This window comes from Pelophylax lessonae (genome assembly GCF_965119305.1).
Source record: "Pelophylax lessonae genome assembly, chromosome: 2".
Lineage (NCBI taxonomy): Eukaryota > Metazoa > Chordata > Amphibia > Anura > Ranidae > Pelophylax > Pelophylax lessonae.
The window spans coordinates 251656857-251668559 of NC_138769.1; the positions used below are offsets into that span (position 1 = coordinate 251656857).

Genomic DNA, 11703 nt, shown 5'->3' on the forward strand with positions numbered 1-11703 from the left:
CCAGGCCTTGAGACCCGGGGCTAATTATTTTAAATAAGCAATAGGAGACTCAGGGCTTTTTGGGGGCCCACTCCCAATGCCACTGCCAGTGTGTTCTCTAGACAAAACTCTATCAGCCTTTGTCCTGCTTCATTTTGTACTCCAAGGTCACATTTACCTGTTATTCCGGCTATGCTTTGACTTCCTACTTTAGCATTCCAATCTCCTATTATGAGAAGGATATCTTTTTTTGGAGTTAGTTCTAAAAGGTTTTGTAGATCTTCATAAAAGCTGTCAACCTCTGCTTCTTCAGCATCAGACGTTGGTGCATAAACTTGAATTATTGTGATGGTTAGTGGTTTGCCTTGGATATGGACTGAGATCATCCTGTCATTTTTGGGATTGTACCCCAGTACTGCTTTCTTCACTCTTTTGTTGACTATGTGGGTTACACCATTTCTTCTGAGAGATTCTTGTCCACAGTAGTAGATATAGTAGTCACCTGAGTTGAATTTGCCCATTCCAGTCCATTTTAGTTCACTAATTCTCAAGATATCAATGTACAATCTTGCAATCTCCTGTTAGACCACATCCAGCTTACCCTGATTCATTGATCTTACATTCCAGGTTCCTATTCAGACATTCTTTTCACTGCTACCATCCACAACTGAAAGCCCTTGTGGCTTTGGCCCAGCCATTTCATTAGTTCTGCAGCTACATGAAATTGCCCTCCGCTCTTCCCCAGTAGCACATCGGGCACCTTCCTGTCTGGAGGACTCATCTTCCACTGTCATATCCGTTATCCTTGTGTTTTTGTTCATGAGGTTTTTGTGGCAAGGATACTGGAGTGAGTTGCCATTTCCCTCTATAGTGGATCGCGTTTTGTCAGAATTCTCAGTTGTAACCCATCCGTCTTGGCAGAGCCCACACAGCATAGCTCGCAGCTTCACTGAATTTTTCAAGCCCCTTCGCCACGTCAAGGCAGTGACCCATAAAGGGGATAGACAGCAGTATATCATATCATGGCATGAAACTCATCAAATTTTCAGCTAATTACAAACCATTTGCTACAAAACTACAAAATGACTTACATCAACTTTCCAAACATGAACTATCATGGTCAAGAAGATTGGCAACTTTTAAAATGATTCATCTGTCACAACTGCTTTATCTCTTGCGGACCCTTACAATTCCTATTCCACATGCTTATTTTAGATCACTTCAAACCATGCTCAGTAAGTACACATGGCAAGGTAAAAAACCCTGTTGTGCTAATCTAAAATCCATCAAACATAAGTCTGTGGGGGGTTCCGGTTATATAGATTTTGAAGACTGCTACCTAGCCACAGTGTTAGCTCAACTACAAGACTGGTTCCAACCCTCCCCCTTAACTGTTTGGGGTCAAATAGAGTCCTCCTTACTTATCCGTTCCAATCTGCAAACATGACTCCTTGGGGTTCCATTTGGAGCATTCATCCCTTCCGCCCTATCTCCCTCAATGAAAACTTCAACTCACGCTTGGAAAAAACTGGCACAGTGACATCTTCACACATTATTTCTCCTCATCTACCCCACGAGTTACTGAGCCTGAGACTCTCCCTCCTCATTGGCGTGCCATTGGCTCCTGCTGCTGTCAATCAAATTCAATGAGCCAATGAGGAGAGAGAGGAGAAAGAGAGAGAGGGTGGCGGGGCTGGGCCATGGCTTTGTGTCTGAATGCTGTTTGCTGTGGGGGAACTCAGCAGGAGGGAGGGGCCTGAAGTGTCAAAGAGGGACCCAAGAAGAGGAGAATTCATGCTGCTCTGTGCAAAACCACTGCACAGAGCAGGTAAGTATAACATGTTTGTTTTTTTTTTTAACAAAAAAAAAAAAAACAAGACTTTACAATTGCTTTAAGTATTTTTTACTAAAACCCTTGCTTTTGTTTGTTGTCACTATTAAATTTGGGCCTAGTTTTGTTCATCAACATTATCTTGCTGTTGGTCAATTTTACACTTTTGTGCCATCTGTGGTTCTTTGGCTTTTGTGGTAAAACACTTGTCTTTACTGCTGGGGGTAAAAGTTTTACTGCTGCAGGTTGGCTCAGGTGCGCGAAACGACATGGCCCTACGTCGGTTGCACAAGTGGTGCCCGCTGAGAGAGAAAAACGGTCAGCTGTTGTAAACACAGCTGACCAATATTCTCTCTGTAATGATCCTTCTATATATATTTAAAAAAAAAAAAAAAACGGTGTGGAGTCTCTGCCAAAATCCTTATCCGGGCATGCAAGGAAAGCGAGTGAGTGCCCCCCCCCCCCCATCCTGAACCATACCAGGCCACATGTCCTTTAAAAAAACTGTACAGTATATAGCTGGTTGCAAAGGAGCGGGCAGGGAAGCTGGTCATTATGTCCTTAACAACCGATGAGTCATCAACTGTCAGAGGTGTTCCCCACTGATAGTTGAATGTAAAAATAGAATTGCCGGCAAACAAATTTGCAAAATAAATGGCGTGGGGGTTCTCCCCAGATCCATAGCAGGCCTTTGGGTCTGGTATGGATTTGTAGGGGAACCCCACGCCAAAATAAAAAACATGGCATGGGGTCTCCCCAATCTATACCAGACCCTTATCTGAGCATGCTGCCTGGCAGGTAAGGAAAGGGAGGGTGACCAGCAAGCACCCACCCCCTCCTGAACCATACCAGGCCACATGCCCTCAACATGGGGGGGTGCTTTTGGGCAGGGGGCTCTGCCCCCCACCGCAATGTACCTTGTCCCCATGTTAATGCGGACAAGGGCCTTTTCCCCACAACCCTGGGCTGTGATTCTGGGGGCGGGGGGCTTATCAGAATCTGGAAGCCCCCTTTAACAATGGGGTCCCAAGATCCTGACCCCCCCCCCCTTTGCGAATGAGGTACATATTTCCCCCAATTCATTCACCAAAAAAGTGTTACAAAGAAAAAAAAACACGAACACAGTTTTTGACAATTCCTTGTCCCTTGATTTAGATCCATTGTCAATCACGCTACCCGCCAGACCACAAAAAACTCCACACTCATCGAAGTCTAACCACCAACAACCCGCTTTTCTGTTTGACAGTTCTTAAATAAGTCTGATGCATGCTGGGACAGTGACATCACTAATGCCATTTAAGAACTATCAGACGGAGGAGTGGGCAGTCAGCAGTTAGCCTTCGACGAGTGCGAAGCATGCTCGGATAAGGGTTTGGTATATATTTGGGGGGGCAGCTTTTGCTTTTATTTTTTTTACTTTGGCGTAGGGCTCCCCTCCAAATACATAACAGACCAGAAGGGCCTGGTATGGATTCGGGGGGTACGGGGGGGGAACCCACAACGTTTGTTTCACAATTTATTTTTTTGTTGGCAATTCTTTTTTTTTTACATTGAGCTAATAACTTATCGAATGTTTAGGAGTCAGGACATGGCAGCTAGCTTCCGGGCCTGCTCCTTAGCTATATACAGTGTTTTTGAAGGAAAAAAAAACACAAAATACAAAACGTATCAAAAAATAAATCAAAAATGTAACTCTTGCTTTTCTGTTGCAACTCCATTGAAGTATATTACACGCAAAACGCAATGTGCTGCGGGAAAAAAGTCCCCGATCCTTTCCAAAAATGCACCGGCTGGAAAAGCACATAGATATGAACATGTACCATAGGAAACCACGTTAAATGACCTGTAGTACATTTCTGCAAAATGCAAAATAAACCAAATAGTGAACATAGGGTGATGAATCAACTTCAGTGTAACCATTCTGCTCATAGACGGGTCGAGTTTTGATCCATCCATAGCTGGCCTAATACTAGCCAAAAGAAAAAAAAAGTGTATTTTGTTTGCTTTTTTCTGTTTTATTGTCTTTTTTTATTGTATTTCACAAGGATTGGGAAAAATAAATCATTGTTGCAAGACTAAATATACAAAAAGAAAGCATTGTTTGTCCTTAAAAAAACTCAATATACTGTATACAGTGGGTAGAGAAAATAATTAACCCTAATTTAAAATAATCACATTTCATTGCTTTGCAGCCTGAAATGAAGACAGACACAGTTTTTGTTTTATCCAGCTGTATTTACTCAGTGCAACTTAAAACATCCAAGTGAGACACCAAAAATGTAAAAAAATAAAAAACAGAATCATTGGAATAAGGTTGGAAAAAGGATCACCCCTCTTCTAAAAATGACTTGTAAACTCAATCAGGTGTAGCTAATCACCTTCGCAATGGCACACAAAGCCATTTGACTTTCAACTGTGATCGGCTGTGGTTATTTTGATTAGCTCAGCATGAAAAGAGCATTCCTGGAGCATTTCCGTCCCTGGTAGTGCAACTGAAGCAAACAATCAAATATGGGTGGCAAGGCACTGTCAAAAGATCTCTGGGATAAAGTTTTTGATGGGCACAAGTCAGGAAATGTATACAAAAAATGCAAAAAAAGGCTTTATCAATGTCTGGAAGCACTGTGAAGTCTATTATTAAGAATTGGAAGGTATTGTGTACAACACAGGCCCTCCCTGGATCAGGAAGTCACCCCAAACTGGATGAAAGAGCCAAGAGGAAACTGGTCGGAGAGGCTACCAAGTGGCCTACAGCAACTGTAAAGCAGTTGCAGGACCTTATGCCAAAGAGTGTTCATTGTGTGCATGTGACAACAATATCACAAATTCTCCACAAATGTGGCTTTTATGAGAGGGTTGCAAGAAAAAAAACACTCCTCAAGAAGGACCACATGCAATCACAACTGAGCTTTGCCAAAACGTATCCTAAAGATTCTGCGGCCACATGAAAAAAGGTGTTATGGTAAGATGAGACTAAAATTGAATTATTTGCCCTCAACACCAAAGAATGTCTTGTGGAACTCAAATACAGCTCACCCTCCAAATAACACCATTCCTACAGTAAAGCATGGAGATGGTAATATCCTGTTTTAGGGATGTTTCTCTGCAGCAGGGACTGGAGCACTTGTCAGGTTAGAAGGACAAATGGATGGGACAAAATACCGTCAAATTCTTGAGGAACATCTGCTGCCTCTTCCAGAAAGTTATCAATGGGAAGAAGGTTTACCTTCCAACATGACAATAACCCAAAGGAGAAAAAGATGAATGTCCTTTTATGGACATTTTCAATCTGTGGAATGACTTGAAGACTAAAGTTCATAAACTGTCACCATCAAATGTAACTGAATTTGAGCAGTTCTGCAAAGAAGAATGGACAAATATTGCAAAGTCTAGATGTGCAAAGTTAGTAGAGACAAATCCCTGCAGTCTAAAGGCTATAAATAAAGCATGAGGTGGTTCAACAAAATATTTAAACAAGGGGGTGATCCTTTTTCCAACTCAGTGATTCTGTTTTTGAATATGTTGGTGTTATATTTTTCGCAAAGAATTACAGTATCTCACAAAAGTGAGTACACCCCTCACATTTGTGTAAATATTTTATTATATCTTTTCATGTGACAGCACTGAAAAAATTACACTTTGCTACAATGTAAAGTAGTGAGTGTACAGTTTGTATAACAGTGTATATTTGCTGTTCCCTAAAATAACTCAACACACCATTAATAAGAAAATGAAACAATGCAGCGCTGATAAATATTCCAATCATTTATATTCCATATGTGTAAAGTCCAATACGTATATCACAATATAGGAAGAATGAAGATGAAGAGGAAGACAGGAAGGCCTTTAGATGTCATAAATTGGTGCAAAATTCACGTGAAAAGTCCACTGGGTGACAGGCCATCCAAAACGGTGAGATGCACAACACAGTGATCCTCCACCAGTTACATCTAAATGCTCACCAGATTTGCCAGGGAGCCAAGCCTTGTATCAAACTCATCAGAAAGTCTGCCGCTTCTCAGCACGGATGTGGCAGATGGATGCCAGTGTGTAGGCCCAGTCCTGGACTCGTTTCGTCAGTACACATTTTCAACAGGAGTATGCTTATCACTGGCGTTTTAAACTTACTTGTATTAGACAGCCATTATTGTCTAAACCGCTGGCAAGAAAAGTGAGTGATTATTTTCTATACCCACTGTATATTACACTGCTGTCTTAAGTAATGACAAAGTTATCGCAGAATAAACATGTCTATAGCAGAATTGTAAAAATTGCTCTGGTCCATAGGGGATGAACAGGTGTGAGAAGCAATTGGCTACATTTTTAAATATTTATCATGAAATTGTTTTGCTGTTATTAAAGTAAAGCAAAGCAATGACTACTGAATGGTCTCTAAGGACCTTAGGAAAAAGATTTAATCTTCCCATCAACTCCCTATATCCACATATTGGATTTGCAACCGGGTAATTGTCAATGTGCAAAGATGCAGTTTGTTCCTTAAAGTGGAACTACATTACATCTGAGCACTACAAATCAAAAACAATAACATAGTTACATAGTTAGTGAGGTTGAAAAAAGACATCAGTCCATCCAGTTCAACCTATGATGTGTGTGTGTTTGCTTCTAACCGTACATTGTGTTCATTCATTTTTAAAATCCAAAGCAAACTCTGCCACCCGTCTATGTCTCCATGCTTTATTTTGCTAAGAAATCACTTTGAAAAACGCCCCCCCTAGCATTTCTGGCTTTGGCCAACTTGAGTTCGGGCAAATTCTTAATTTAGCATTTACTTCCTGGAATCCATCTGCCCTTAGCTAGGGAATGCAGGCAGGAGGGTGTGTTTAGCTGAGAAAACCCCTCCTCCCTTCCTGAAGACTTCTGGGATGTATGATATCATTTGCCTAGGTCTGGAAACTAGAAAGTGACAGGATATAAAAAAGGTTCAAAACAAGTAAAAATGATATACTTTCCTATCTATTTACTAATGCCAGCAGCCTAAGGTTTAAAAATAGCCAATGTTGATTGAGAGAATGAAGTTCCACTTTAAAATTACAGCTTACAGGAATGTGGATAGTAATTTGGGTCCTTTTAAAGTGTAACTCCATCAGTCTTGACACATGGCAGACAGCTAATTTTTACTAATAATGGTATATACTGTGTGTGTATGTTATCTATTCAGTGATTAAATATGTTTTATCCTAGTTAGAAATTGGAGTTTGGTTCTTTATTACGTTTGAATATTTCATTTTACAGTACTATTTAAAACACAACAAATATATTTGAAAATGTGGAATAAGTGGATCAATTAAGAAAAAATCAGAGTGCAGATTTGTTTAAATTTATTTTTTATTGGAGCACATCTTTTATAAATTAGCTACATTGATTATTTTCTTCTAAGATCATAGAACTGCATAATGCTACAGATAATGTCACGACAATATGTCACAAAAAGATACTCTTAAAAATTCACATTGTTTTTACAAGTAACATGAATCACTCTTGGGAATATTCATACATTTATGAAACATTGAGGCACAGAATTCGACCACATTAAAAACAAATGTTGTGGCTCCAGCCTGCAAAACATAAAATATGAGGTGATGCTGAACACATGCTTTAACAATAGGTCAGTTCATCAAAAAGCTCCATAGCATGAACAACCTATAAATGAGCCCTATGCATGAGCTTGTGCACATCTTATAAGGGCTCTATACTAGTGTTTGAGAACGCGTAACAAAGTGTTTCAATAGACCAGACTGCAACTTGTATATAATTGCTGTTTTTTGTTTAGAATGACTAGTAACGGCCCATAATTACTTATAGATCCTATTCCTAATTCTACAGTCAGGTCCATAAATATTGGGACATCAACACAATTCTAATATCTTTGGCTCTATGCACCACCACAATGAATTTGAAATAAAACAGACAACTTTAACTGCAGACATTCAGCTTTAATTTGAAGGTATTAACATCCAAATCAGGTGAAAAGTGTAGGAATTATAACAGTTTGTATATGTGCCTCACACTTTTTAAGGGACCAAAAGTAATGGGACAATTGGCTGCTCAGCTGTTCCATTGACAGGTGTGTGCTATTCCCTCATTATCTCATTTACAAGGAGCAGATAAAAGGTCCAGAGTTCATTTCAAGTATGCTATTTGCATTTGGAATCTGTTGCTGTCAACTCTCAATATGAAATCCAAAGAGCTGTCACTATCAATGAAGCAAGCAATCATGAGGCTGAAAAAAAAAAAAAAACCATCAGAGAGATACAGTAGCAAAAACATTAGGTGTGGCCAAATCAACTGTTTGGAACATCCTTAAAAAGAAAGAATGCACTGGTGAGCTCAGCAACACCAAAAGACCTGGAAGACCACGGAAAATAACTGTGGTGGATGACTGAAGAATTCTTTCCCTGGTCAAGAAAACACCCTTCACAACAGTTGGCCAGATCAAGAACACTCTCCAGGAGGTAGGTGTATGTGTGTCAAAGTCAACAATCAACAGAAGACTTCACCAGAGTGAACACAGAGGGTTCACCACAAGATGTAAACCATTGGTGAGCCTCAAAAACAGGAAGGCCAGATTAGAGTTTGCCAAACAACATCTAAAAAAGCCTTCACAGTTCTGAAACAACATCCTATGGACAGATGAGACTAAGATCAACTTGTACCAGAGTGATGGGAAGAGAAGAGTATGGAGAAGGAAAGAAACTGCTCATGATCCAAAACATACAACCTCATCAGTGAAGCATGGTGGTGGTAGTGTCATGGCGTGGGCATGTATGGCTGCCAATGGAACTGGTTCTCTTGTATTTATTGATGATGTGACTGCTGACAAAAGCAGCAGGTTGAATTCTGAAGTGTTTCGGGCAATATTATCTGCTCATATTTAACCAAATGCTTCAGAACTTATTGGATGGCGCTTCACCGTGCAGATGGACAATGACCTTCGGGTATAGCATACCGCAAAAACAACCAAAGAGTTTTTTAAGGGAAAGAAGTGGAATGTTATTCTATGGCCAAGTCAATCACCTGACCTGAATCCGATTGAGCATGCATTTCACTTGCTGAAGACAAAACTGAAAGAAAAATGCCCCAAGAACTGAAGACAGTTGCAGTAGAGGCCTGGCAGAGCATCACCAGGGATGAAACCCAGCGTCTGGGGATGTCTATGTGTTCCAGACTTCAGGTTGTAGTTGACTGCAAAGAATTTGCAACCAAGTATTAAAAAGTGAAAGTTTGATTTATGATTGTTAATCTGTCCCATTACTTTTGGTCCCTTGAAAAGTGAGAGGCACATATACAAACTGTTGCAATTCCTACACCATTCACCTGATTTGGATGATTTGGAGGTGACCATTCACCCTCAAATTAAAGCTGAAAGTCTGCAGTTAAAGTACGTTTTGTTTGTTTCATTTCAAATCCGTTGTGGTGGTGTATAGAGCCCAAAAAATTAGAATTGTGTCGATGTCACAATATTTATGGACCTGACTGTATATAACAAATACTATTCTATATTTTTTGGGCTTTATTCACTTACATTTATTCACTTACAGAATACACAGTTCCACTGCTTCCTATATGTTTCTGGAAAGGCTTGTTCTTGCAGGACAACATCCAACAGCGATGAAGCTTAGGGTTGGTTAATATAATGAGAATGGGACTCAGGGCTGCATATGAAGATGCTAAAAATATTCGAATGTCATTCATGTCAGCAGTTACATTAGATATAGTCAGTGTATAGATCCACATGGAGTTATCCAAACCAAACAATAATACGTATAGAACAACTAATAAAATGACAGACCTTGAGGCCTTGAACTCAGCTGACCACTTTTGCTCTTTGTTAGAGCTTCGAATTGCTTTTATATTTTTCTCATGACGAAGAAGGATGAACACCATGTAACTGCTTGCTAATATCATTAGACCTACAAATATAAAATCACGAATAAAGTAAAATGTTCCATTGACAATATATGCTGTGTAAGTTAGGAAGTCAGCATCACAGTATACCAAATGAAGAGTATATGGCGAAGTGGTTATATTTTTCTTGGCATTAGTGCTCAAAAAACAATAAGAGTACATGGAGAAGTTCACTATCCACAAAATTATGATAATGCCTATAATGTTTTGTGTCACTTTTTGCTTTAGATAAAGCCAAACTTTAGTTGTTGGAGCAATAAGAATACACTGGTGGCAGCTAAGCAAACTGGTGACACAAATAGACATGGCTCTGCTTACTCGGTATGAGTATATAACAAATTTGCACTCTGTGTCATCAAGCAAGTCCTCTACCCCTATTGCATTCAATGACTGTGGAATAATGCGAGAAAAGATGATGAGTACATTTGCCAAAGCCAGTACTGACAATATTATGTTATTTGGAACAAGTTTCTTCTCTATGCTCTTGATGTAGGTGAATTGAAGCATGATAAAGATGTTCGCTGGTATTCCAATTATCACAAGAAGGAAAAAACCTATAGCCTTGAAAAGGAGGTAAGGAGCCATCGGATCCAAAGAGATTATGTAGGACCTAAAAAAGCAAATGATTATGTTTAAAGTGATTCTAAACCTTCCTTTTTTTAATAATAAACATGTTATACTTTTTGTTGCCCAGAGCAGCCCCAATCCTCTTCTGGGCCCCCCTTGGGCACTCCTGGCTCCTCCTTTTCAGGGAGTGCCTCCTAAGAAGCCACTTCCTATGGACAGGCTCAATCCCAAACCACACGGCCTGCATCCATAGACACAGATAGCGCAGTTCGGCCTCACCCCCCAGCTCCCTCCTCACAAGATTTGATTGACAAAAGAAGAAGTCATTGGCTATACAGCTGCCTCTCTGTCTGGTGAGGAGAGAGAAGAGCAGAGAGAGTCACTGCTCTCAGACACAGCGTTAGATCGCGATCTGGCACAGGTAAGTATTTAGGGGGAGGGGGGTATCCTGATGACAGAAGATTTTTACCTTATTACAGAGAATGCATTAAGGTGAAAAACCTTAAGCCTTTAGAATCAATTTAACCCCTAGGTGCCGACAGTACACAAATATGCAGCCTCTCGGTGGGTGGGCTTTGGCACCAAGCAGCCACATAGTTACGTACCAACTAACAGACACAATTGTGCCAACAGCGCACTCCTGTCACAGTTACCGGCGGTTAACGGAAAGCTCCCGGTCGCCTCATGCGATTCGGAGCATTCTGATCATGTGATCACCTTGACAGCTAATCATGGCAGCCACAAAATCATAAACCTTGCCCTGCCTCCAGGCTTCTCAAACCTCTTTAAGGGCCAGGAGGACCAGAGACAAAGGGGTTAAAGTGGATGTAAACCCTCACATATACCCAGTCAAGTGAACAGCCTCAGATGATACAAAGAGATGAAACAAATCCTCCTACATCAGTTTTACTTGCATATCTGCTGTCTTTAGCTTTCTACACTGTTTAGATATTGCACATCGTGTTACAAACTGTGTTTCCTCAGCAGTGGGTGGGGAGTCTGGGCATACACTGTGTGTGAGATGATTGGAGGAAAGGCACACACCCTCACTCCACATAGGCAGAGAAACAAAGAAACTTGCAGAGCTGTACTGTGAATAGACAAGCTCTCTGCTTATCTATCTCTAAGCACCCTCCCCGACACAAACTTCCATCTGCTTTTATCTTTTATCTCAGGTGTCGGAAAACTTTTCAGAAGTTGTCATGCTGATAACAGTGGAATGAAGCAGCAGAAAGACATGGGACTCAGAGCTTTGGAGAGAGATAAGTAAACACTACAGATGTACAGTATGTGCATAGGTCAGACTTCATGAATAGGGTTTGCAACCACCTTAAGTAGGTAAATGTTTTCTTAACTAAAATAATGAATATGAAATGACAAAAGGAGCAACTATAAAAGTA

The 11703-nt window shown here is 40.4% G+C and overlaps 1 protein-coding gene across 1 annotated transcript; it reads right to left on the reverse strand.

Moving 5' to 3' along the window:
* Nucleotides 1–9355: 9355 nt before the first annotated feature.
* On the reverse strand, nucleotides 9356–10321 carry LOC309547148 (olfactory receptor class A-like protein 1; the record flags this gene model as incomplete). The annotated part of the gene is made up of 1 exon (XM_082246934.1): nucleotides 9356–10321. One exon carries the CDS (start codon nucleotides 10319–10321, stop codon nucleotides 9356–9358), a length of 966 nt encoding a protein of 321 aa, XP_082103060.1.
* Between the last annotated feature and the right edge of the window lie 1382 nt (nucleotides 10322–11703).